The following is a 26,980-nucleotide window of genomic DNA, read 5'->3' as shown; positions in this document are numbered from 1 at the left end:
TTGCATAGAGTTTAATGGTGCTGCTTTGCGTGCGGGACTTTGCACGCTATCTACACTTATCTAAACTTAGCATGCCTAAACTTATCACACCTAAACTTATCACACCTAAACTTATCATGCCTAAACTGAGTTTAGGCATGATAAAGGGCTTTTCACCAGCGTGCTAACTGTTAGCACCGCTTTGTGAATCAAGCCCAAAGTGTTTGTACGCTGGTGAAAAGGCCCTTATCACGCCTAAACTCACTTTAGGCATGATAAGAAGAAACTCGCGCGAAGTTACCGCGCGTACGCGCGTACGCGCGTAAGTGCGCGCGCAGCACCCGACGCTTCGCGCGAAGCTCCCATTAAACTCTATGGGACTTTGCGCGCGCGCGCTCACGCGCGTACGCGCGAACGCGCATACGCGCGGTAACTTCGCGCGAAGAGCAGGAAAAAGCGGTGATAACTCAGTGGTGAAAAGGTCATCACGCCTAAAGGCCTCGATTCACAAAGCGGTGATAACCCAGTTATCACGCCTAAAAGACTTTAGGCGTGATGACCTTTTCACCACTGAGTTATCACCGATTTTTCCTGCTCTTCGCGCGAAGTTACCGCGCGTACGCGCGTGAGCGCGCGCGCAAAGTCCCATAGGGCTTAATGGGAGCTTCGCGCGAAGCGTCGGGTGTTGCGCGCGCACTTACGCGCGTACGCGCGGCAACTTCGCGCGAGTTTCTTCTTATCATGCCTAAAGTGACTTTAGGCGTGATAAGGGCCTTTTCACCACGGTGCTAACACTTTGCACCGCTTGGTGAATCGAGCCCAAAGTCTTTTAGGCGTGATAACTGGGTTATCACCGCTTTGTGAATCGAGCCCCAAGGGCTCGATTCACAAAGCGGTGCTAACCCAGTTAGAGACTTTAGGCGTGATAACCATTGCACCACGCTGGTGAAAAGCCAGTTTAGGCGTGATAAGTTTAGGCGTGATAAGTTTAGGCATGATAAGTTTAGGCATGCTAAGTTTAGATAAGTTTAGATCGCACGCAAAGTCCCGCACGCAAAGCAGCGCCATTAACCACTTCACAGCTCCAGTACAGTATATCTACTCCCCTGCAGACTTCATCTAACCGCCCAGGGGAGTAAATATACGTACTCCCGCTGCTACCACTGCTGAAAGCGCTCCCACTTACTTGTGCGCTCGTTCATGTTGCCATCTGCCCACCAGGAGGTCAATGAATGGGAAAGCAATTCCTAATCATTGATCTAAGTCCCCGTAGCAATTATCGGCGCCTTTTATGAGAAGCTGCACGATCATTCTAATAAATAAAAGTTTCCCATCTTCAGTACACTTCCTGTAAGCATACATATTTTGCTTACAGGACGTATATAAAAAAAAAGACTGAGGCCATCTTGTGGCCAAATAGTAAAACTACAACTAAAAGTATTTTTTTTAAATGCAAAGACCTGTTTTTACATTTTAAATTAACCCCTTACCTCCCACACTTCCCAATAGTTACCAACATTTATTTTTTTTGTAAAAAAATACAATGAAATAAATTTACAATTATAAAAAATGCATAAATAGTTTTCTTAGGGACTGAACTTTTTTAATATGTATGTCAAGATGGTATAATACTGTTACTTTATAAATTATGGGCTTTTTATTAATGATGGATGCAAAACTGAAAAAAAATGCATCTTTATTTCCTAATAAAATATTGGCGCCAGACATTGTGATAGGGACATCATTTCAATGGTGTAATAACCGGTACAAATGGACACATAAATTACGTGGATTTTAATTATGGTAGCATGCATTATTTTAAAATTATAATGGCCGAAAACTGAAAAATAAGGATTTTTTTCCAATTTTTTTCTTATTTTTCCATTAAAAACATTTAGAATAAAATAATTCTTGGCATAATTTACCACCCAAAGTAAGCCTAATTAGTGATAAAAAAAACCACATTTAACACATTTCATTCTGATAAGTAGAGATAAAGTTATTGGCAAATGAATGGAAGGAGCTGAAATGTGAAAATTGCTTGGATGCTGAAGGGGTAAAACCCCTCAGTTGTGAAGTGGTTAAACTCTATGCGAAGTGCACCAGACTTTGCTAGCGCAAAACTTTTGATCAGCTGTGCACTGCGGTGCTAACCCAGTTGGTGCTTAAACTTATCATGCCTAAACGTATCATACCTAAACTTATCATGCCTAAACTTATCACACCTAAACTTATCACACCTAAACTTATCATGCCTAAACTGAGTTTAGGCATGATAAAGGGCTTTTCACCAGCGTGCTAACTGTTAGCACCACTTTGTGAATCAGGCCCAAAGTCTCTAACTGGGTTAGCACCGCTTTGTGAATCGAGCCCTAGGCGTGATAACCATTGCACCACGCTGGTGAAAAGCCAGTTTAGGCGTGATAAGTTTAGGCGTGATAAGTTTAGGTGTGATAAGTTTAGGCATGATAAGTTTAGATAAGTTTAGATCGCGCACAAAGTCCCGCACACAAAGCAGCGCCATTAAACTCTATGCGAAGTGCACCAGACTTTGCTAGCGCAAAACTTTTAAACAGCTGTGCACTGCTGTGCTGTGCTGTGCGATGCTAACCCAGTTGGTGCTTTAACTTATCACGCCTAAACTTATCACACCTAAACTTATCGGCCTCGATTCACCAAGCGGTGATAACTCAGTTATCACGCCTAAAGGACTTTAGGCGTGATGACCTTTTCACCACTGAGTTATCACCGCTTTTTCCTGCTCTTCGCGCGAAGTTACCGCGCGAACGCGCGTTCGCGCGTACGCGCGTGAGAGCGCGCACAAAGTCCCATAGGGTTTAATGGGAGCTTCGCGCGAAGCGGCGGGTGCTGCGCGCGCACTTACGCGCGAACGCGCGTACGCGCGGTAACTTCGCGCGAAGCCCTTCTTATCATGCCTAAACTGAGTTTAGGCGTGATAAGGGCCTTTTCACCATGGTGCTAACACTTTGCACCGCTTGGTGAATCGAGCCCATCATGCCTAAACTTATCACACCTAAACTTATCATGCCTAAACTGAGTTTAGGCATGATAAAGGGCTTTTCACCAGCGTGCTAACTGTTAGCACCGCTTTGTGAATCAGGCCCTATGTGTGCAAGTTTGTTAGCTGCACTCTGAACTCCCACTATGTGTGGGGATAGAGTGTGCTGCTGAAGGTTCCTGGAAGGTGCGTGCGTGCAGAAAGGATACACGGCAAAGTCCGTGTTTGGTTGAAAAAATAATAAAATGTTTATTACGCAACGCGTTTCTGGATTGAAGCTTTTGCCTTTCTTCAGGCGAAAAACATTTGTACAAGTGTTTAGTACATTTAAATACAATAAGACAGACTGTGATTGGTTAACAAAGGTAACAAGCTGGCCAATGCATGTGGGTATGCAAATACAAATCCCAAAATCCTTTGCAGTCTTGGAGGGAAAAACGTCCAAGTTTAACTATGATAAAATCAAGTTAAATAATAAAACTACTGGAGTTAAAAGGTATTGATGAATAAAAATATTTATTATATTTATGCGGTAGGACATACAGCTCACAATGTCACCTTACACTGTATAGGACATACAGATCACAGTGTCACCTTACACTGTATAGGACATACAGCTCACAACGTTGCCTTACACTGTATAGGACCTACAGATCACAGTGTCACCTTACACTGTATAGGACATACAGATCACAGTGTCACCTTACACTGTATAGGACATACAGCTTACAAAGTTACCTTACACTGTATAGGACATACAGATCACAATGCCACCTTACACTGTATAGGACATACAGCTTACAAAGTCACCTTACACTGTATAGGACATACAGATCACAATGCCACCTTACACTGTATAGGACATACAGCTCACAATGTCACCTTACACTGTATAGGACATACAGCTCACAACGTCGCCTTACACTGTATAGGACATGCAGCTCACAATGTCACCTTACACTGTATAGGACATGCAGCTCACAATGTCGCCTTACACTGTATAGGACATACAGATCACAATGTCACCTTACACTGTGGCAGAACAGAATAAGGAAGAAGATGAAAAGTAATATTGCGTCGTATCGTACTGCATAATTATCACCTACTGACAGAGTGGGCAGTACTTAGGGGGATACTTTCACACAGATGGCTGAACTGTGTGCCTACTGTGCAGTTCAGCCATCAAGCTGCCAGGCAACGGATACCTTCCTGTTGTCGTCTAATACAGTTGAAAGGCAGCTTTCGTAACCACAAGTGAGTCAGCCAATGGCACGTGGCGTGGTTACTGCGCAGCAGAAGAACTTCTCCTGTAACATCTGGTGGGCGGCTGCTGTCCACTCAGGTGTACTTCCAGAGGATGAAAGCCACCACCCTGCCCATGCAGAATGCTTGCATGTGCCCTGCAGAACCACAAGGGCAACTGACAGGGGGTAGATGCAACACTTGTCAGCTGACCATGTGAAATAGGCTATAATGCAATCTCAAATAGGCAAAGAAAGTCTCTGAAAAAACTTTATTGACACACGTACAAAAAATAGAAAAATGGTTCTTCAATATCACAAGGTCTAGAAAGCACATTGGTTGGTGTGAAACAACAATTGGTTGTAGCTTTGTGGGCATTTAAACTTCAAGGCAACGACACATGTTCGTTTCGGGCTTTTGTATAGAATTGTATGTGCCCTTCGTCAGGCCGTAATACCCAATTCTACAAATAGAAATAATACATAACAACATATTAAAATCACAAAGTATAATTCATAAATTACAATCAATTAATCAAGAGGAAAGAAGGAAAACCACACCAAGTAAAATTGTCGGCATATTCCACCAGGTTCAATCCAAGAACCCAAATGCCTGAAAAAATTCCGAAATAGAAATAAGTGATATGGATAAGGAAATCAGACCAAAGAGCCATGAAGATCAAAAAGTGTGTCAGAATGAGAAAGCCATCAAGGAATCACATAGGAAAACTAAGTAGGACCAGCTCTTGGAAACCAGTAAATATCGGTTTCCATGTTCACCAGCCGGTCCACACCAGGGGCCTGATTCACAAAGCGGTGCTAACAGTTAGCACCCTGGTGAAAAGCCCTTTATCATGCCTAAACTCAGTTTAGGCATGATAAGTTTAGGTGTGATAAGTTTAGGTGTGATAAGTTTAGGCATGATAAGTTTAGGTGTGATAAGTTTAGGCATGATAAGTTTAAGCGCCAACTGCGTTAGCACCGCAGTGCACAGCTGATCAAAAGTTTTACGCTAGCAAAGACTGGTGCACTTCGTACAAAGTTTAATGGCGCTGCTTTGCGTGCGGGACTTTGCAAGCGATCTACACTTATCTAAACTTAGCATGCCTAAACTTATCACACCTAAACTTATCACACCTAAACTTATCACACCTAAACTGGCTTTTCACCAGAGTGGTGCAAAGGTTATCATGCCTAAAGTCTCTAACTGGGTTAGCACCGCTTTGTGAATCGAGCCCCAGAAGTGAGTAACGGCGAGAAAACCAAGGCAGATTTTTAGTGTACAAGTAAGGAAAATGTCAAGTGAGAGGAGACATGATCATCAACCGACCTGCGTAGCTCAACCAAGGGAAGTTAAGACCAATCATGCGAAGAGCCAAAAAATGGGGGGCATCTGAACCCACCAGACGCACTTAACCTTGAACAATAAAAAGGTACTGAGTAGAACTTCCCAAGTATGTGCCCTTCGTCAGGGTATTACGGCCTGACGAAGGGCACATACAATTCTATACGAAAGCCCGAAACGAACATGTGTCGTTGCCTTGAAGTTTAAATGCCCACAAAGCTACAACCAATTGTTGTTTCACACCAACCAATGTGCTTTCTAGACCTTGTGATATTGAAGAACCATTTTTCTATTTTTTGTACGTGTGTCAATAAAGTTTTTTCAGAGACTTTCTTTGCCTATTTGAGATTGCATTATAGCATATTTAGTCCTTTTTAAAGGTATAAACAAGTGTTGAAGGGCAAGGTGGATTGCCCCCAAAAAGGACTGTGTTTTTTGATCCTCCACCATACAAAGGATCGTACCCCAGAATTTGTTTATAAAACACCATGTGAAATAGGCCTCAGTGTTTGCCTGTTTTCAATGGGAGGCACTATAACATATTGATCACGATGCATTAGTGTTGATGGGAGGGTTTGAAGTTCGTTGCTGCCTTGAGGCCTTTCCAAACTTCCCGCAGGTTATTGGACTAGAGGCTGAGCCCTACCTTGTCAGAATAGGCCCTCTTTGCTGCCTTCAGTTCTTGTTTCGGGGCATTCCTGGCTTCCCTGAACTCTTCCGGGATGCCAGACTTCTGCGCCTTCTGCTTGAGTTTCCAGGGTCCTTATTGTTAGGGAAGACTTTAAAGGACTTGGTTGTTATGTGAAACTCCTCACTGAAGCTGGTATAGGAGGTGACGTTCTCTGACCATTCCTCCAGGTTGGGTACCTCCTGACCATTTAATGCAGTCGAAGCATGCCTGTAGGTCCAGTCTCGTCTCCTCTGACCACTTTTTGACAGTCCTCATCATTAGAAATTAACCCTCAGTTAGATGGGCCCACTATCCCCTGTGGGGTCATCTGGACGCCCCCTGCCTTTCTGGCAGTTTCTGCGGTCTGCCTCAGGTACAAGTGGATCAACACACCTCAAAAAATAAACATATTCGTGTCCACCATAGCGTAACATTGTAAAAACACATTAATAAAAAAAGTTTCACACTTACAAATGAATCCAGTATAAAAGAGCATATAGTTTTTACGGGCTCAACCCCATGTGTGGGCGGCTCGGTCGGCTTGAATCGCGCCATGTAGTCCAGCCTGATCCCTCCATGTCCACGCCCAACTTCACTGCGTACTACCTTCTCTACTAGTTTTGTTGCATGGGCAACTCCTGGTGAGCAGGACAGAGGCCATTCCTCTGCTGGATGCTGTGTGTTGGACTGTGTATCTGTATTGCAGACAGATAGACATTTTGATATTGCAGACAAGTGGATGAAATGAGCGCAGCTTGTGGTGCATAGAATTGTTTTGGCTTTTTTTCAGCTGTGCTCCACCTCAACATACACCTATTTTATATCAGCGCAGTATTTTTACGTTTTTAGCAGATACATTGCTAACCTCACAGGCACCATCAGTTTTAGCAAACCAAGGCCACAGATAAATTGTACAAACGGTATCTTACAGACCAATTCTGAACAGATGAAAGCCATAAAAAGCCATTTACTTTGCAGGCCAGATTAAAGAGACAAGAAGGCAGAAGGCATCCACCCTCCCGGCTGTACTGGTGTCACGCACCGCCGCCCTTCTTTACAGGCATCGGCACAGCCATTTTCCTCGTAATAACGTCGGAAAGTTTTCTTTGTGTTGCGCCCAACGGGGCTCCAAAACGGACAGGGGAGGTTTCAAAGACACAATTTTCCACATCTTGAAAAGATGTAATGAAGGCGACGGAGTCTCTGCAAGAGATGAGCACTTTTAGAATGTCTCTGGGCCACAGCAATCAATGTCAGCACAATGCCACGTTTTTCTAACTCTCCGCTTGACACGACCCCTCAGAATTACCATTCTGTGCAAAGGCACTGCTTGGGGAAGGGGAAGGTTGAGAAGAAGCGGAAAATGTCATATGTGGCTTTTGAAGTAGTGATAAATGAGTAGCAGAACGCGCCTCATCGATTCGCTAAGGAGGTGGCCCCAGTCCGCTCTTCTTCTGATATAGTGCCAAAATGATCTGTATCTCCTCTTGGGCCATCAGAGCCTGAAGATGGATGATCATTTGGAAGGCCAGTTCCTAGTGCTGACATTTCTGTACAGTGATTGTGTTTCAAGTTCATCTGTCAGAAGATTATCGAGGCTGCCATTTAGTAAAAGAAAAAAATACTCACCTGAGGCTGTCATGATGATCCTGTGACTGTGGCTCTTTCTAAATCCCTGACCTGTAACAAATATGTGGATTAGCTCCTCTGATTTTCCTCACCTCTGGATTTGTTACAGGTTAGTGAATCCTTGCTTGACAGCCTGGGAAAACATCTTCAGAAAATGGTCAGCAATAGAGACTTCCTTCCAAAATCTGCAACGTTATGATGGTTCAAATTTCTCGAAGGCAAAGTGCTGCTCAGTCTAGACGTGGCCAGTGGCAATACTGGAGAGGTGCCCTCATGCTCCTCATTCACCTCCACATTCAAATGCAGAGGTGACATTATTGCTGGGGCGGCACTGGGAGATAGCCGTGAGCTATCTGAGGTCTGTAATAGCCAGCAGCCAGCACCCACACAGCAGCTACCTAGCCGCTATCCAGTAGCCAGCACCCACCCAGCCAGCCCCAACCCATCAACCAGCCAGCACCCAATCAAAAGTCAGCACACACCCAGCAGCCAACCTCCAGCCAGCCAGCACTCCCACCCCAGCCACCCACCCCAAAGGTAAGGATGCTGTTTTAGTGTCCATAGGCACCATATTACCCAGATACGCTACTGTGCCAGTTTCCACAATGTATTCCAACAATTGTTTCAGGGGCCACACAGGGTCCCCCTTCATCAAGGCATGTGGTTACACAGCATTACAAAAACAAACACTTTATATATCTCATTAATCCCTCATACCCCACCCTACAAAGTGACCTCACGTAGGCATCATGGTGATTGGCATCAGTAAACAATCATCAAATAACGTAAGTAAATACAATCAACACGTCCTTCCATGTATACAAGATAAGCATTGTAAAGTGTGTGCTGTAACCTGTGGTGTGCTGATAATATTTGCGAACTGTTCTGATGTGTGGTCCTGCCTATACCACTTTATCAAGCACCCAAAGCAACTGATGGTGTGCTGCCTTCATCCTGGAGTACCAGATATGTTACTGGACGTGGCAACATTTTCCCCCCATTCTTCAGTGCTAATAGTGTTAATTTAACCGCAAGCAGGCTGCTATGGCCTCGGATAAGGATAGAGAATCCCTGGAATCTCGTTTTCTAACTTTCACATGTTTAAAGGGAGTCCAAGGGGAAAGACATATGGAGACTAACGTATTTATTTCCTTTTAAACTATGCACATTGCCTGGCTGTCCTGCTTATCCTCTGCCTCTAGTACGTTTACCAATAGACCCTGAACAAGCATGTACAGTAGATCCAGGGGCGTAGCAAAAAGGAGTTGCAGAGGTTGCAACCGCATCAGGGCCCTTGTGACACAGGGGCTGCGAAGGGCCCTCCCTCAACTGCAGTATTAGCTCTTTATTGGTCCTGTGGTGGTAATAATCACTTCTATAGATACAGTACTTTGAATAGTGGTAATCATTAACAAGCTGTTCCCCATCCCCTTCTTGCACCTCTGACACTGTAGTTGCCATTGGCAGGTTTTGGTGCGCCGTATCAATTGTTATGTATAGAGTGCTTGGGGGGCCCCAATGTAAAACTTGCATCAGGGCCCACAGCTCTTTAGCTACGCCACTGAGTAGTTTAGATGTTTCTGAGATGTTTATGAGAAAAGCTGCATGCTTGTTTCGGGTGTGTTATTCAGACCCTACTGACCAGAAAGATGAGCAGGATTGCCATGTAATTGGTATTGTTTAACCCCTTGGTGGCAGTCCCAGGACCGCCGAACGCCAAAAGGCATCAAGAGTGGTGGGCGGATATTAGCGGGGATCGCCCGCCGATGAGCACGCATGAGACGTCAACGGTCTGCCATCGGCGATCGCCGCTAACAGATGAAAAAAAAGAAACAGCCGTTTCTTTTCTTTGTACAGTGCTGCTACCTAATGCAGTGCTGTACCGGGGACAGCCCTATCGCTGGGCTGTCCCCTGGAGGGGGAAAACAAAGGATCACTCTCATAGGCTGATGCCTGTAAGAGACGATCCTGCTGATTGGCTGTCGGGGGGAGGGAGGAAGGGAAGGCAAAAAAAAACCCACGATTTTATTTAAAAAAAAATGTAATTAAAAATATAACACTGCCTGCAGCAGCGATCAGAGCCCACCAACAGAAATCTCTGTTGGTGTGTAACGATTGATGTAGCAAACAGAAGTCTGGTTATTGTGTGATCTGCAGTATGACCAATAAATCAGACACTATGGGCTCGATTCACAAAGCGGTGATAACCCAGTTAAAGACTTTAGGCGTGATAACTATTTTTATCATGCCTAAACTCAGTTTAGGCATGCTAAGTTTAGGCATGCTAAGTTTAGATAAGTTTAGATTGCACGCAAAGTCCCGCACGCAAAGCAGCGCCATTAAACTCTATGCAAAGTGCACCAGACTTTGCTAGCGCAAAACTTTTGATCAGCTGTGCACTGCGGTGCTAGCCCAGTTGGTACTTAAACTTATCACACCTAAAAACTTATCACACCTAAACTTATCACACCTAAACTTATCATGCCTAAACAGAGTTTAGGCGTGATAAAGGGCTTTTCACCACGGTGCTAACTGTTAACACCGCTTTGTGAATCAGGCCCTATACATGATTATATGGTGATCTGCAGAATCACCAATAATACAAGTATAGCTAACAAGGTAATAGCAAGTGTACAGTGCTTGGCTGTGCTCCTTAAGTGGTTAAAAGGAAAAAAATATGGCAGCCACCATATGTCTCACCTCAGGTTCCTTGGAATATTCTGGTAAAGAAGATAGGTGTTTTATTTTATATATATTTCACAACCCGGTGTGGGGTCTAGAGCAGGGCTTTTCAACCCTGTCCTCAATTACCACCAACAGTGCATGTTTTGTGGATATCCACAGAGGTAGTTCATCAGCTCTACTGAGACACTAATTACCTCACCCGTGCATGTTTGTGGTTTCCTGCAAAACATGCACTGTTGGTGGGCCTTGAGGACTGGGTTAAAAAGCCCTGGTCTAGAGAACCCTATATGGTAAAAGGGAGAATGTACACTGCATAGAGTCTCCATTTCACCATCTCAGCTCAGCTTTCTTTTAGGGACACCTCAGGTGTGGATCAGCCAAGTTCTGGAAACCCCTTAGTAGACTCCTGAGTTTGAATATTTTCTGGTGATGTTTAACACGTAGCACCATTCTGTTTTATAGTTACTGGCCCTGTACATATTATCAGGCAGCTGGGACTAGTATATGTGGACCTTTGACTTCAAATCACTTTTAATGTACATTATGTTTGACATTAGTCCATGTCCCAATGGTACTAGTGAGTGGGAAATTGAGATTGACCTGTCAATAACATGCACTTAAGACAGAGCTGTAAACTGGTCATTAAAATGCTATTAAACTGAAGTTGAATGTTCATGGCCATGGCCAGAGGAATGTTTCGCATGTTGATATTTTGTTGACTACAGTTTCTTTATTTCTTTTAATACACATCTTCCATATATCTTCCTAGGACCCCAGGTCCTTCAGGTCAGAAAAGACAGGCCGAGGTCTTCTGAAGGAGGGCTGGAGAGAGACACAGCAGCCAGTCATGTGCTCCTATAAGCTGGTGGCCGTGAAGTTTGAGGTGTGGGGTCTGCAGACCCGAGTGGAGCAGTTTGTACATAAGGTGGGTCTATACATTAGACTGAATTAGTTAACATTGTCTTAACAGAGAATAATGTCCTATTGCACCATGAAAATGATGAGAGAGAGAGAGAGGGAGAGGGAGTTCATAATTCATCCATTTAAACATTCCAGAATGTAGACCTGGATACTGTCACATGTCACACATTCAGTTCCAGTGAGGGTGAGGAGGCCAGATGTATATTTTTTACTAGAGAAGGTTGCTTCAACCCATATCTAGAGCACCGATATGTAATTTTGGCGTGCACATCCTAGATAAAGTCCACAGCTTGCTTATAGTGGATAATGTCAGTGATCCATGTGATAATACAATGGTTATGTTGTATTTGCAGGTGGTCAGAGATGTTTTGCTAATTGGGCACCGACAAGCCTTTGCCTGGGTGGATGAATGGTATGGTAAGTCAGCACTCTCCAACGTAGTCATGTCATGTAGACATCCAATTTTTCAGCGCATTTAGATCATTTGGAGTTTCCACCAAACAGTTTCAGGTTAGATGGGTAATTATACTATGACCCAGAGAAGTAACTAGGTGTGAGGGAGAAGTGCAGTAGATTTGTGAAGGAGCTTCCCTATTCACTAATTTCTATCTCACAGACAATTTGGCTAGTGAGGTATTTGCATACAGAGCTTCTACAAAAACTGAGGTCTAGAGTTCGAACTCCTTTCATAGCAAAGAGATAAAGGAGATAAAGGTATAATTCATCCCTGCCTGAGCAGCTCTTCCCAATCTCCTCTTTCCTGGATATAATCTCTATGTCCATTCCCTTCCTGAGCAGCTGCTTCCAGTCCCCTCCCTTCCTGAGCAGCTGCTTCCAGTCCCCTCCCTTCCTGAGCAGCTCCTTCCAGTCCCCTCCCTTCCTGAGCAGCTGCTTGCTTCCAGTTCCCTCCCTTCCTGAGCAGCTCCTTCCAGTCCCCTCCCTTCCTGAGCAGCTCCTTCCAGTCCCCTCCCTTCCTGAGCAGCTGCTTGCTTCCAGTTCCCTCCCTTCCTGAGCAGCTCCTTCCAGTCCCCTCCCTTCCTGAGCAGCTCCTTCCAGTCCCCTCCCTTCCTGAGCAGCTCCTTCCAGTCCCCGCCCTTCCTTCCTGGATATAATCTCTATGTCCCTCCCTTCCAGAGCAGCTCCTTCCATCCCCCTCCCTTCCTGAGCAGCTCCTTCCAGTCCCCTCCCTTCCTTAGCAGCTGCTTCCAGTCCCCTCCCTTCCTGAGCAGCTGCTTCCAGTCCCCTCCCTTCCTGAGCAGCTCCTTCCAGTCCCCTCCCTTCCTGAGCAGCTTCTTCCAGTCCCCGCCCTTCCTTCCTGGATATAATCTCTATGTCCCTCCCTTCCAGAGCAGCTCCTTCCATCCCCCTCCCTTCCTGAGCAGCTGCTTCCAGTCCCCTCCCTTCCTGAGCAGCTGCTTCCAGTCCCCTCCCTTCCTGAGCAGCTCTTTCCAGTCCCCTCCCTTCCTGAGCAGCTCCTTCCAGTCCCCTCCCTTCCTTAGCAGCTGCTTCCAGTCCCCTCCCTTCCTGAGCAGCTGCTTCCAGTCCCCTTCCTTACTGAGCAGCTTCTTCCAGTCCCCTCCCTTCCTGAGCAGCTCCTCCCAGTCCCCTCTCTCCCTGAGCAGCTCCTTACAGTCTCCCTCTTCCTAAGCAGCTCCTCCCAGTCCCCTCTCTCCCTGAGTAGCTCCTCCCAGTCTCCTCCCTTACTGAGCAGCTCCTTCCAGTCCCCTCCCTTCTTGTGCAGCCCTTCCCAGTCTCCCTCCCTTTCTGAGCAGCTCCTCCCAGTCCCCTCCCTTCCGGAGCAGCTCCTCCCAGTCCCCTTTCTTTGTAATCTACTCTACTCAATTCCCTCAGTTTATAAGCAGCTTCTTTTGAAAGCAGCTCCACTTCGTTCCATGCATTTCTCAGCAGCTCCTTTTAGTTCTTCTTCCTACTTAACTCCTCTGGTATCTCCTTTTACCTCCTGTCCTCAGTTCATGTTCTTCTGGCAGGGAAGCAGTTACTCTGCTGGCAAGGATTAGCTGAACATGCTCTGCGCCACGCTTTTATATTATCTCGTGAAGTGTCAGCTGCAGGAATTATGAGAGCCTAGGTTGGTTTTATGATGAGAATTACATGAGACCTTCAGATACAAAACAAGGCAATAAATCCTCCAAATAAAACGTTGAGTTTTGCTGCAGGGAGGTGGAGGATGGGGGACTCTAGATGGGAATAAATGAGGATAGCGGGAATGGGAGGAGTAGGAGGGGCTGACAAATGTTCATCTTTACATTGCTAATTACAGGAGCGGCCTTGTGTTTTATAGTTAGAGTCCCCAGAGTGAGGCTAGAAAGCAAGGCAAAAAGCATGAACTTCAGTTTGTTGCAGTTCAAATAAGGCCTGGGACCCACTAGCAGCACTTTTCTAAGTCCTTGTGATGTGCAAAGCTCTTGCCAATGTAGTGCTATGGGTGTGATCTCACTTGAGGGATGAGATTTAAGAAAAAAATCGCCCATAGCATTACATAACAAGAGCGCTTACTTAGAAAGGCTCTGCTAGTGGGTCCCAGGCACTGATCCAGAACAAGGCAAGCAGAACCCCAGAGAGACAGCTGCCAGTTTATCCTTCCTAGGATTCCCGGCTTCACTGATGATGCTCTGATTGGTGGACAGGATAAGCTCGGGGTAAGCCGCCGCGGAGGATATCTCAGCCCCTGGGTGGGGCGATTTCCATTCTGTAAAGTGCTGTACGCGCAGCTAGCACTTTGCTAGCGGCGCGTACAGCTTGATCGGCCCCCCTCCACCAGAGCCCTGCGCAGGCCGGACCAATCACTCTCGGGCAGCGCAAAGGGCTGGATCGGATGCGTCTGACGTCAGGACGTCAGCTGACGTCCATGACGTCATTCCGATCGTAGTCATGGCGACAGGAGAAGCCAAACAGGAGATTGCGTTCTATACGCAATCTCCAGTTGCTGTTGTTGCCGGCGGCGATCGGAACTAGAGGGACACATGCGCCCTCTAGTGGTGTTTCATGTAGCTACCACTCAGGTAGCTACATGAAGCAAAAAAAATAAATTACAAAAAAAGTGCAATGCAGCCTCCTTGGTGGAAAAAATGAACCGCCAAGGAGGTTAAGGACACCTGTAATCAGATTTTTTGATCCAGAAGCATTCCTGATATTCATACACCCATCCTTCAATGAGACACTATAAACAGTGTTTGACTTTAAAGTACAACTATCACAAACATTAAAAAATTTTAAAATACACGTGTATTAATTGTATTTTTGTGCCAGAGTAAAATGCACTGTAAATTTCTTATTTTTTCCTATGTAGCTGTTACTTACAGTAGCAACTAAAAATTTGCCAGATCTTACAGATTCTGGACTAGTCATTTCCTCGTGGGGGTTTCTCAGGGTTTTCTTATTATTTTCAAAGGCACCCCCTGAAAAAGGACTTACACAATGGTGCTGCAAACCCAGTCTCCTCCTGTGCATACCATTCTTCAATTGGAGTTTGCCACTGCCATCCAGGGAAATCCTTTTGAAACAAAGGAATCCCTGAGAATCCCCTCGTGAGGACATGGTTTGTCCACAATCAATCACAATTTTACTGCCTACTGTAAGCTACAATAAGGGCTGGTTCAGACGGACACTTGTGGAGTGTTTACTGCCAGCGTATCGGGGCTTGGCGTTAAACGCTCCCATTCACGTGAAGGGAGCGTTTGTACCAAGCTTTCACGCGCGTTTACCACGAACGCGGCGTTCGGGTCCCGATTTTCACTGGCGTTCAAGGAGCCCCAGGAAGCTACATGTGCTTCAGGGCGGTTAACCGCGACGGGTAATGTCCCCCTAGGGGAAGCCAAACCGCTAGCCCATCCGAACGCAAACGCGAACGCTGCTGAAGCCCGAACCGCGACGCCAATGAACGTGACGCCTCCAAACGTCCGTCTGAACCAGCCCTAACACAGGAAAAAAAATTGCAGGGCATATTTCTCTGTGACAAATGCAAAACTAATACTCATGTATTTTACATTTTTACACATTTTGGAGATAGTGGTCCTTTAATGTACAAACACGGCAGCACATGTGCAGGAGCGCATTATGGCCTGCGCAGTGGCACGGAGACACTCATGCTCGAGCAGCTTTGTGCCACTGTGCAGGCGTGAACCTGCTGCTGCCTGCATAGAGCGGCCGCACTCCTACACAGAGGGGAGCGTGACTGCAAAGGTGAGGAGGGTCCCAGCCGGCAGCAGAGGGGTCACGGAACATCGGGGAACCTTCTGGAGCGTCTTATAAAAGAGCAGTAAAATAATCAAGTCTTATTTGAAATGTAAATTGTTGCTGTTTAATGTAATGATGTACATACTCTTTTCTCCTGTGAATGGTGAAATGCATTGTGGGCCAGTGACTCACTGTTGTTGTTATCTGATGATGCTGTTTAACCCTTTCCTTTCCCATAGCCTCTTAGAGCACCTTCCTTGCTCTCGCCTCCTCCTCTCCAGCCCATGACCAACTACTAATGACAATAATATCTCTATCCTCTATTCCCGCTGAGTACCGCATGAGCTCCTCCAGCTGATCCGCATTCAGTTATTGTCCTCAATGTGGCAGGATTTTAGTTGCATTTGCAGGAAGAGTGAGCATATTCTTATCTACAGAAAGTGGAAGGGCAGAGCATGTCTATAGGAAACAGAAGCATCCGCCCCGCATCCGCCCCAGTCAGGGATCAAGTAGAGATACAGCAACCATGCCCATTTCACACACCTCCTGACGAACCCTATTTGCCCTTCAGGGTACACCAAGCTTAAAGGAGAATGATAAAAAAGCTCCTTCTTTATTGGTGGGATGTTTAAGGTGTCAGGGATCCTCTTCTTCACTCTTTTTGGTCTCTTCCACTTGACATATTTTATAACAGCCGTCACTTCTCTTGATGCAGCTGCTGACCTGTTGCTACACTGAAGTAATGGTAGTTAGAGCTCTTCTCACGTTGAGGTCCCCAAGTGAAGACGGGGTTTCTGTCAAGCCTACTTTAGGCGATAAGTAGTGATGTTCATGTTTAGGAGAACTCATGGAGAAACATGTGATCAGTTTGGTCAGGTGATAGATATGTGTAAGTGTCTGATTTGCTAGTCATCATGATCACAACAAATCAGAACTTTGCATATCTATCAGCTGATCAAATCCTAAGTGGAGCTGCTACCAGCTGATCAACCAAATCACATGCTTCTCCATGAGTTCTCTTAGACATGACCATTACTAGTGATAAGCTGTCCAGTATTTTAAAGTAGGGGTTGAAAATATCTTGGGTTTGTGGATAAAAAGATATAAAACTGACCCTAGCTGGCGTAGAATCTGTGGCAAACAGTGTTGTGTGTCTGTATGTCTATGTCCACAAACACAGTTCTAGTTCTGATTTCAGTGTTTTGTTGGAAACACAGTTGTCCTGTATGGGCAGGCATGGATTTAGGACTTACGAGGCCAAAATCTGCCCCCAAAACGTGAAAAAAGTTAACGACCTGCATGACTTTGTAAGGCACGGAGGACGCCGTCCGCGCCCTCCGTGCCGTTCCGCCTGGTCCCCTCTGCTCAATAGCCCCCCGAAAGGCTGCAACCCCACGGTCTGGGTCGGTATCTGCAGCCTGCATAAAGATGGCCGCCGGAGCTGGCCACGGCTGCGCAGTCCGCATAGCCGCTACTGCGGCTGCGCAACTCTAGGGCCAACCCTCCGATCCACGCTGCCTGTTACGTGGACCGGGGGTTGGCCCTAGAGCTGCGCAGCCGCAGTAGGGGCTATGCGGACTGCGCAGCCGTGGCCAGCCCCGGCGGCCATCTTTATGCAGGCTGCAGATACCGACCCGGACCGTGGGGTCGCAGCCTTTCGGGGGGCTATTGAGTAGAGGGGACCAGGTGGAACGGCACGGAGGGCGCGGACGCCGTCCTCCGTGCCTTACAAAGTCATGCAGGTAGTTAACTTTTTTTGTGTTTTGGGGGCAGATTTTGGCCTCGTAAGTCCGAACTGCTTAGCGAGTCCAACACAGACAGATGGCGTTCTGCTTCAGCAAGTGATTGATTATTCCTTAATCAGAAACTGATCAGTAAGTTGCTATTGATTTATCACCTTGCAGCATCCAATAACAATGCGGCCACTGCCACTATAGAATTATAAATATGCTGTACAAAGTTATGCAGTTGCCATATGGATTAGTTCATTTCAGTACCAGGAGAATCTGGCACAACCTGGAAAAGATAGTATTGGAATAGTTTTTTGCTGTTAGGTGCTTCATTTTGGCACCAGTGCTGAGCTGTAATACAGTGGAAGTTTAAGCCAGGTTATTGGCGCTATGTTCTTCATTTTCATGCCAGCTACATAGATTGCTACATAGTTGAAATACTGGGCACTGATAGCTAAAATGCTAGGTATCCGTTTATACAGAATACCCAGAGAACTCATGCTCATCCAGAACCACTGGAAAGTAAAAGTGAGTAAAAGATACTAAAAAGCCCTCTTGCTGAAAAGCAACGCTAAATATAATTTTGTCTTCTGTATACAGAAGGTATTCGCAAAAATTCAGCTTTAAAGAGACACTGAAGCGAAAAAAAAATTATGATATTATGATTTGTATGTGTAGTACAGCTAAGAAATAAAACATTAAGATAAGATACATCAGTCTAATTGTTTCCAGTACAGGAAGAGTTAAGAAACTCCAGTTGTTATCTCTATGCAAAAAAGCCATTAAGCTCTAGGACTTTCAAAGTCGTGGAGAGGGCTGTCTTCTGACTTTTATTATCTTAACTGTTCCTGAACTAATTACTTTTTCTCTGCCAGAGGAGAGGTCATTAGTTCACAGACTGCTCTGAAAGAATCATTTTAAATGCTGAGTGTTGTGTAATCTGCACATATTAGAGAATGATGCAATGTTAGAAAAAACACTATATACGGTACCTGAAAATAAAAATATGAGAATATTTTCTTTGCTGCTAATCTTCTAGAAATTATTCATAGTACACAACCAATTCACTATATCATATTTTTTTTCGCTTCAGTGTCTCTTTAAGTGAGTAGCTGATTCATCCCTCCTGAATATGCAAATCACCTCTTTGTGTCCCAGAAAACCAGGCACACTTCCAGACCTGCTGTTATATAGTGAAATAGGTTCAGTAGGTACATTTAGGTACAGAGGAACATTATGCATTACCTATTGAAAGGCTTAGCAGTTAGGTTTAAGCATGGATTAGGGTTAGATTAGGGAATGGTAGTTGTCATTGTTGAGGTTAGAACGTTAGGGATAGCTGTCAGGATGGGCTTAGCAAGGAAGGTTCCAGTTTTTCGTTGGCAAGGGGTCAACATGAAGGCTGCGTCCAGCAAAAGGCAGCACAGAGGATTTTCTGTAAATGGAATCAATGCTCTTTACACTTCATTTGCCACGGTGCAATGTTTATGTGAGTTCTGTAAAGTGTGACAAGCCAACGCACTGCCGCACTTGTTATAAGACATGAGCAGGAATTTATAGGTTTATTCACTAAACTGCAGTAAGCAGAATAACGCACATAAAGTCTTACTGTGCAATGACAAGAGCAGAATACAATAGATTACATACAATGCATTGCACTCTATTTATTGTGTGTAAGACTTTATGCACATTATTCTGCTAATTGCAGTTTAGTGAATATACTCCCTTAGTGTCTTCTTGCTATGGATGGCCCAGTTTAGTTATGGGGAGCCAGAACCACTGGGATTTTTGTTGGGGGCAAAGAGAACCCATAACCTCCCGTGCTAAAGCACTCCTAGCTACAATTGTTTGAAAAAGAAGGCTTTGAAAATGTCACCTCCAAATGAGTGGAAAACAACACCCATAATGCATTGCTCGGTAGAATAAGCACATCATTGCTTTATGCCTATGTAAGCCAGGCACACATCAAAAACCGCTGTTGTATAGAAAACCTCTAGCCATTATGACTGATATAGCTGTTTCAGGCTGTTTTAGCCTCATCAGTGCAAAGTATGGATTAGCTATTGCTGTATGGGTGGACTGATCATCAGTCAGAGATGTTATAGAGAGAGACCCTAGTTAACCTATGGTAAATCAGAACCTAGTATTTCATGTTCTTCCACATGCCCTTCTCATGTCCCAGAAACAAAGAGTTGTGGCTGATGACAATGCTGAATGTGGCATCCTATTATGACATTTATTTTCTTTGTTTGTCTCCAGGTAAGTTTACTCTGCAGTATCTCCGCCTCTTTCCCCTTTTTCCAAATGGATCACTTAGATCTCTTCTAAGGGATCTTGGCTTGGCAGATCCTCTCCTCTGTCTCTCCTTCTCTCCATGCTTTGATTATATCCTCCATAGTTGCCTGCCCTGCTCCTCTTGTGATGCTGCCTAATCCAGAGACACAGGACTTGTCGCTCTTCAGCTGCTAGAGAACCACAAGTCCCAGCATGCAGGCCACACTGGCACTTGTAGTTCTTCCTAAACCAGTGTGCCACAAGTCTATTAAGCCTGGCCTAACCCTACCAGCTCCTGACTTAGACTAACTTTATGAGGTCACTCAATAAAGCTAGTGACCTCATCGCTTCATCAAATTTTCCCCCCCGCTCGCTCTTCCTTCCTGGTGCTGTAGGATCCCTTGTATGACTTTCCCCCATCGCCCGGGTTCAGTCTGTGAATGTTCCATCTTTGCAGATATGACACTGGAAGACGTGCGGAACTATGAGAAAAATATGCAATACAAAACAAATATTAAAGTTTGCAACCGACTTTCACCAACGCGAGATGAAATAGACGCCAAACAAAGCGTACGTTCCCTTTTAATCATGTTATAGACTTATTACTACAGCAATACAAATATTGGTGTGTGGACTTCCAACAATGGTAGAAGTATTGGTGATGTGATAAAGGTAAATTGACCTGTCAGGGGGTATTGCTGTGTTAGATAGATTATACCTGTGTTAAAGAGGGTACAGCTCTGCTACAGAGTGTTGAACTGTCTGAGGGTATTCCGATAAGATAGAGGGGGTAGTGGTATTTCTGTGATGGAGTCAGTATAAATTGAAATATAATGGAAAGGGTCTAACGGAGATGAAGGGGCCTAGATCTGAAAAATTGGTATAGATGTGGTAGAGGAAGTATAGATTGAGGTATGATAGAAAGGGTCTAGTTGAGATGAGGTGGCCTAGATCTGAAAGATTGCTATAGATGTGATAGAAGGGATAGAAGCTGTAAAAGAGTTTAACTGGACGCTGCCCATCAGAATCCATGAGGCTGTCTAGCTGTAATAGAGCAGATGATGGTGTTTGACAAATTTGGATTGGAGCAAGGGGATTGGGAGGGGGGAGGATCTACCTGTGTTACAGGATCTAGCATCACTGTGTGATGGAGGGTAGCTTAGCCATAATGGAGAAGAGTTTAGCTTTGATGAAGGTGATATAAATATGGTGAAGGGGAGTCAAGATGTGGTGGAGGAGAGTTTACCTGCCTGTGATAGAGATGATCTACCTGTGATGGAAAGGACTCTATCTCTGATGGGGATGGACTTGGTATGTTGGAGGGGAGTCTAGCTTTGGGAGTCAAGGTGTTATGGAAAGGAGTCTAGCTGTAGCGGAGAACAGTCAATATGTGATGGAGGGTAGTCTAGCTGCGATGAAGATGGTCTAAACATGGTGGAGGGGAGTCTAGCTATGATGGAGAGGAGTCATGATGTGATGAAGTGGTATCAAGCTATGATGCAGGTAGTTTAGTTATGACAGAGGTAGTCTAGCTGTGTTGGAGGTGGTCTAGCTGTGATCGAGATGGTTTAGCTGTGATGGAGGTGGTCTAGCTGTGATGGAGGTGGTCTAGCTGTGATGGAGGTGGTCTAGCTGTGATTGAGATGGTTTAGCTGTGATCGAGATGGTTTAGCTGTGATGGAGGTGGTCTAGCTGTGATGGAGGTGGTCTAGCTGTGATCGAGATGGTTTAGCTGTGATGGAGGTGGTCTAGCTGTGATGGAGGTGGTCTAGCTGTGATGGAGGTGGTCTAGCTGTGATGGAGGTGGTCTAGCTGTGATGGAGGTGGTCTAGCTGTGTTGGAGGTGGTCTAGCTGTGATTGAGATGGTTTAGCTGTGATCGAGATGGTTTAGCTGTGATGGAGGTGGTCTAGCTGTGATGGAGGTGGTCTAGCTGTGATGAAGAGGTATTTAGCTATTATGCAGGTGCTTTAGCTATGACAGAGGTAGTCTAGCTGTGTTGTCTACAACAACAGCAACAAATCACATTTATAAAGTGCTTTTCTCCCGTAGGACTCAAAGATGTCTAGCTGTGATGGAGGTGGTCTAGCTGTGATTGTGTAGCTATGATGCTGGTGGTCTAGCTATTATGGAGGTGGTGTAGCTGTAATGAAGGGAAGTCTGACTATGATGGATTTTGTCTAGCTATAATGGAGGTGGTCTAGCTATGATGGAGGCATTCTAGCTATGTTGGAGGTGGTCTAGTTGCGATGAAGGGGAGTCTGTCTAAGATGGAGGTGGTCCAGCTGTGATTGAGGGGGAGTCTAACTATGAAGCAGGGGATCTAGCTGTGATTGAGGGGGAGTCTAGCTATGAAGCAGGGGATCTAGCTGTGATGGAGGTGGTCTAGCTATTATGGATTTTGTTTAGCTATGTTGGAGGTAGTCTAGATATGTTGGTGGATTACCTCTGGCTGTGTTGGAGGTGGTATAGCTATGATGGAGATGGTTTAGCTATGCTAGAGTTAGTGTAGCTATGATGGAGGTGGTTTAGCTATGCTAGAGTTAGTCTAGCTATGTTGAAGGGGGGCTCTGGCTGTGGTCTAGCTATGATGGAGCTGGTCTAGCTGTGATGTAAGTAGTTTAGCTCTGATGCAGGGAAGTTTAGCTATGATGCCAGTGGTCTAGCCGTGATATGAAGGAGTGTCAGCTGTGATGGGAAAAGGCTACCTGGTTGTAAAGTGTCTAGCTGGGATACAGTGGGCGTGTCCTCTGTAGAGGGGTGGATATAAAAATAAAATGTCAGTATATTGTTTGGTATGAAGTCTCCATAGCCCTGGCTCACAGCTGGAGTTTTAGTGATCTTTTCAGCAATATTTACCACACATACATCTTCATATGTGTTATATAATTATTTATTTGTCTTGTCTGTCTTATGCATTTGTTTATTTTTTTGTTTTGTCTTTTTCCACCTGTAAAGTATTTGTCTGTATTTTTCTGTAGGTCTCAGTATATGTAAAAGTTGTCTTTTTTGTAAACACAAGTACTTGGATAGCTGTATGATAATCAACTGTGCGTTTGTGACGGTAGAAATGGCAGTGCATGCAATTTGCAACAAAGTGAAACAAACTCTCTCTGCTGGTCACAGCCGGATCAAAGCTGTGTTGCAACTTGAGTCGAGTCCGTTCTCTGCTCATTGCAACACTGACAGTGAAACACTCCTATTTTATATATAGGAGCCAGTCACACTTGTCAGTCTGTGCCATCCATGATAATCCCGGACAGGCGGATGCATTCCCTTTATATCCTATGGTGGTAGTGCATCTGTCCCAGGCTACAGCCAGACCACAGCGGACCATCAGAGCGCACACTACACTGTCTGCTCCCGCAGGTAATCCGGCTCAAGTGGCTGCAGTTGTGTTTGAATCACACCTGAAACAAGCATGCAGCTAATCTTGTCAGATCCGCCAATAATGTAAAAAAATACCTGATCTGCTACATGCTTGTTCAGGGGCTATGGCTAAGGCCTCATTCACATTAGGCAACGCATGTGGCTGTGCAGGGGCATAGCTAGAGACTATGGGGCTCCATAGCAAAATTTTATATGGGGCCAACAGATCGAGCCACTCATGAGCAATGCCAGCTGCCACTCAGCCATGGATATGAATTGACTGGGAATGTACACTGTGTATAGTCTTTGGGCACTGAGACAGAGTCAGAGGGTGGAGAAACAAATAGTTCACATCAAGTACCACTTGGGCCCCCTCTTTTTCAGGGCCCCATAGCAGCTGCTATGGTTGCTATGGCTATTACTACGCCCCTGTGGCCGGAGCTGATCCTCCTCTGTCGTAGATAAAACCAGGATCCGCTGGTACTCCTCTGTGAATATCTGCTTGGTCTGTGTACTTATTCTGCTATAGGCAGCTGCACTACAGACTGTGGCAGTGAGGGCTGTCAGGCAGCTGCACTACAGACTGTGGCAGTGAGGGCTGTCAGGCAGCTGCACTACAGACTGTGGCAGTGAGGGCTGTCAGGCAGCTGCACTACAGACTGTGGCAGTGAGGGCTGTCAGGCAGCTGCACTACAGACTGTGGCAGTGAGGGCTGTCAGGCAGCTGCACTACAGACTGTGGCAGTGAGGGCTGTCAGGCAGCTGCACTACAGACTGTGGCAGTGAGGGCTGTCAGGCAGCTGCACTACAGACTGTGGCAGTGAGGGCTGTCAGGCAGCTGCACTACAGACTGTGGCAGTGAGGGCTGTCAGGCAGCTGCACTACAGACTGTGGCAGTGAGGGCTGTCAGGCAGCTGCACTACAGACTGTGGCAGTGAGGGCTGTCAGGCAGCTGCACTACAGACTGTGGCAGTGAGGGCTGTCAGGCAGCTGCACTACAGACTGTGGCAGTGAGGGCTGTCAGGCAGCTGCACTACAGACTGTGGCAGTGAGGGCTGTCAGGCAGCTGCACTACAGACTGTGGCAGTGAGGGCTGTCAGGCAGCTGCACTACAGACTGTGGCAGTGAGGGCTGTCAGGCAGAGCTGTTTGAATGGAGAGCTATAAAGAAACTCCTGGGTTGCTCTGCAAAGCTATGGAAACAGCTCACAGACAATTAGGAGTGTGAGTGAATATGCTGCGCAGCATGCGAGAAAGATAGGCGGCTGCCGTGTCATGGTAACAGGTTTCATCATTAATGTTAAATGTTAAAACCTTTATCCTGACCCTATATTAGTCCACGCCAAATCTCTGTAATTCTATAGACAATAGCCAAAATCCCAAATGCTCCCATAGAGAGACAAATGATCACATTGCCGTCTCTTGTCTTCTCCCCGCGCCACCTGACCATGACCGGAAACATACGTACGCCACCATGGCGCCTATTTATAAAAGTTCACATGGCAACGTTAGCTAGCTGTTAACAGATACAAGAACCGATTTGCAAGGAACAGCTCTTTTCACGCTGTTAACCCTTTCCAATCCTATGCTGGATTATGTCCGATATTGGCATTTTCCAGCATTGGTCCCATCTCGGACATAACTCGACATAGGAAAATGGCTGCCACTAGGGGCGCTGTTGCCGGATAAAATTCAGCACAGTGCCAGCCTCTGTACATCAAAGTGATGGACCAAGTCCAACACCTTCATTGCCGCCAGCCCCATCCTCCGCTGTTAGGGCACATAATTTAGATATTGCTAGAGATGGCCCAGCCTTGGAGAATTCATGGAGAAGCACATGATCGGTTTGATCAGCTGATAGATTTGTAAGGCTCTGATTTGCTGGTCATGATCATGTGTTAAACCAGGAAGTCATCACAGCAAATCAGAGGCTTACAAATCTATCAGCTGATCAAACTGATCATGTGCTTCTCCACGAGTTCTCAAAGGCTGGGCCATCTCTAGATATTACGTGCGCACATTTGAGCTCATCCCTAGCTGCACCATTGCTAGACGTAGTCTGACAAAGTGTCACACCATGTAGATCGAAATGGCGGATAGAGTCCAACACTTTGATCACCTCTGGCACCACTTTACACAGTGTAATTACGGAATTACACTGGCACATGTGCAGTGGAAGCAGAGCTACCGCCTGCATTTTGTTTTGCATAGAGCATGAAGTGCAGTAAATCTTTCTGTGACATAGCCAGCAATTAAAACATGTTCTGTGGAGGGGAAGAGTTGGAATGTGCCCCTTTACTTCCTGTCCCAGTGATGGGAGGGACATAGGCAGCAACGGAGACCTGAAACAAGAAGAAAACCCTACATCTGAAATCCAGGCTATTTTTCTAGTTCTGGAGTGAAAGGAGTGGCTACGAGAGCCACCTATCCCACCGTCGTCTGGTCATGAAGTCTTGTGTATTGCAATGACAGGGCTTCAGTGCCATCTCTCTGCATTCTTGTAGTGTAAACAATAGAGTGGGCATGCATGTATTTAAAAAAAAAACAGGTTAAATGATTTATTCAGATCTAATGTATTAATGAGTAAAGAACATTTTTGGAACATTTAAGTAAAAAAGTACAATAACACTTCAAATAACAAACATGCCACCCAAGACTTGCAGAATGGTGGGACAAGTTGGTTATGAATGAGATAGTCCATGTTATTGGTGTGGACATTGTTCCTGTACTTGGTAATGTTGCAGCGTAATTTCTCTCTCCTCCCTTCTCCACAGACATGACGATGGAAGAGGTCCGAGAGTTTGAAAGAACCACTCAGGAAGCTACCAACAAGAAAATTGGGATATTCCCACCTGCCATTTCAATCACTGACATTACGCTGCCTTCCATTGCTCGCAGCGGACCCTCCAGCGCCCCCTCCACCCCACTAAGCACCGACGCTCCGGAGTTCCTGACCGTCCCCAAAGACCGCCCTCGGAAGAAGTCTGCACCGGAGACCTTAACACTTCCTGACCCCTCTCTTAGCACACAAAGCATGTCAACTAGTAACAATCCATCTCTCCTGAATCCAGAATAAGTGGGCGGCCTGTGAGTCAGCAGCAAAAACCCCACCTGCCCCCCCACCACCTGCAGCCACGAAAGGGGTTTTACAACTCATAAAGACATGACCATAGGCTAACGCGTTTCACAGCCATGCCTGTAAACTCTCTCTGGCCATAAGCTGTTTGATTCAGTGCTTCCCACGTCATTTCTCCCTGTTGCCTCCTTCGTACAATCTCTCTTGCTGCTCGATGGTGACAGTGGCGTTTACTGTTAACATGACTAAAGCGTGCAGTTAACCATTTTAAAAATGTACCATCTTCGTTTCTTGACGGGTAGATGTATAACCACACGACAATCCATAACGTAAAGCTTTAACCCTCACATAGTCCTTTTTACATTGTCTACCAGATGACATATCTTCCTCGCTGGAAGTTCAATGCGTAGATCGATAACTCCACATATTAACAGACGCAGGAAGCTGCCTTTTGCACATGAACAGACTAAAATCTTAGAAATATCTGCATATCGTTGGTCTTTCGACCTGGCAGTGATCATTTGAGTTTCAGGTCGGTTAAATTAGCTCAACGTTGGGATCTTTTTATCGTCACGGATTTCACGCATATTGGGAAAGGTGAAAAAAGACAGTAATGTTGTAAATATCCCCGTAAGTGGAATAATGTGGTTCTCATAGAGAGGAAGCTGTAGTCCTGGACAGTATACAGAGAATATCGAAAACAGGATTTAGCATTATGTATTAGGCTGCTACTATTAATTGTCATAATCTCTTAAATAGTATACGGGGGGAAAAAACACTTTTTTGTTTTGTCTGTGTTCTGGAAGAGAAGCCATTTAATAGTCAGCTTATTATTGCAAGTGACTGGA

At 45.5% G+C, this 26,980-nt stretch overlaps 1 protein-coding gene across 2 annotated transcripts in view; it reads left to right on the top strand.

Moving 5' to 3' along the window:
• The window catches only part of PITPNC1 (phosphatidylinositol transfer protein cytoplasmic 1), a 285,400-nt gene extending 258,994 nt beyond the window's left edge, over positions 1–26,406 (top strand). For both annotated transcript variants that reach the window (XM_068264048.1, XM_068264046.1), the window contains 3 exons: positions 11,338–11,493; positions 11,843–11,906; positions 25,831–26,406. In XM_068264048.1, coding sequence (XP_068120149.1) covers positions 11,338–11,493; positions 11,843–11,906; positions 25,831–26,132 — 522 coding nt within the window. In that variant the 3' untranslated portion in view covers positions 26,133–26,406. The remainder of the gene's footprint in view (positions 1–11,337; positions 11,494–11,842; positions 11,907–25,830) is intronic.
• The last annotated feature ends 574 nt before the right edge of the window (positions 26,407–26,980 follow it).

The sequence above is a fragment of the Hyperolius riggenbachi genome, chromosome 12, assembly GCF_040937935.1.
Source record: "Hyperolius riggenbachi isolate aHypRig1 chromosome 12, aHypRig1.pri, whole genome shotgun sequence".
NCBI classification, from domain to species: domain Eukaryota; kingdom Metazoa; phylum Chordata; class Amphibia; order Anura; family Hyperoliidae; genus Hyperolius; species Hyperolius riggenbachi.
The sequence above is the reverse complement of the archived record's forward strand: the minus strand, read 5'-3'. Positions and strand labels throughout refer to the sequence as shown.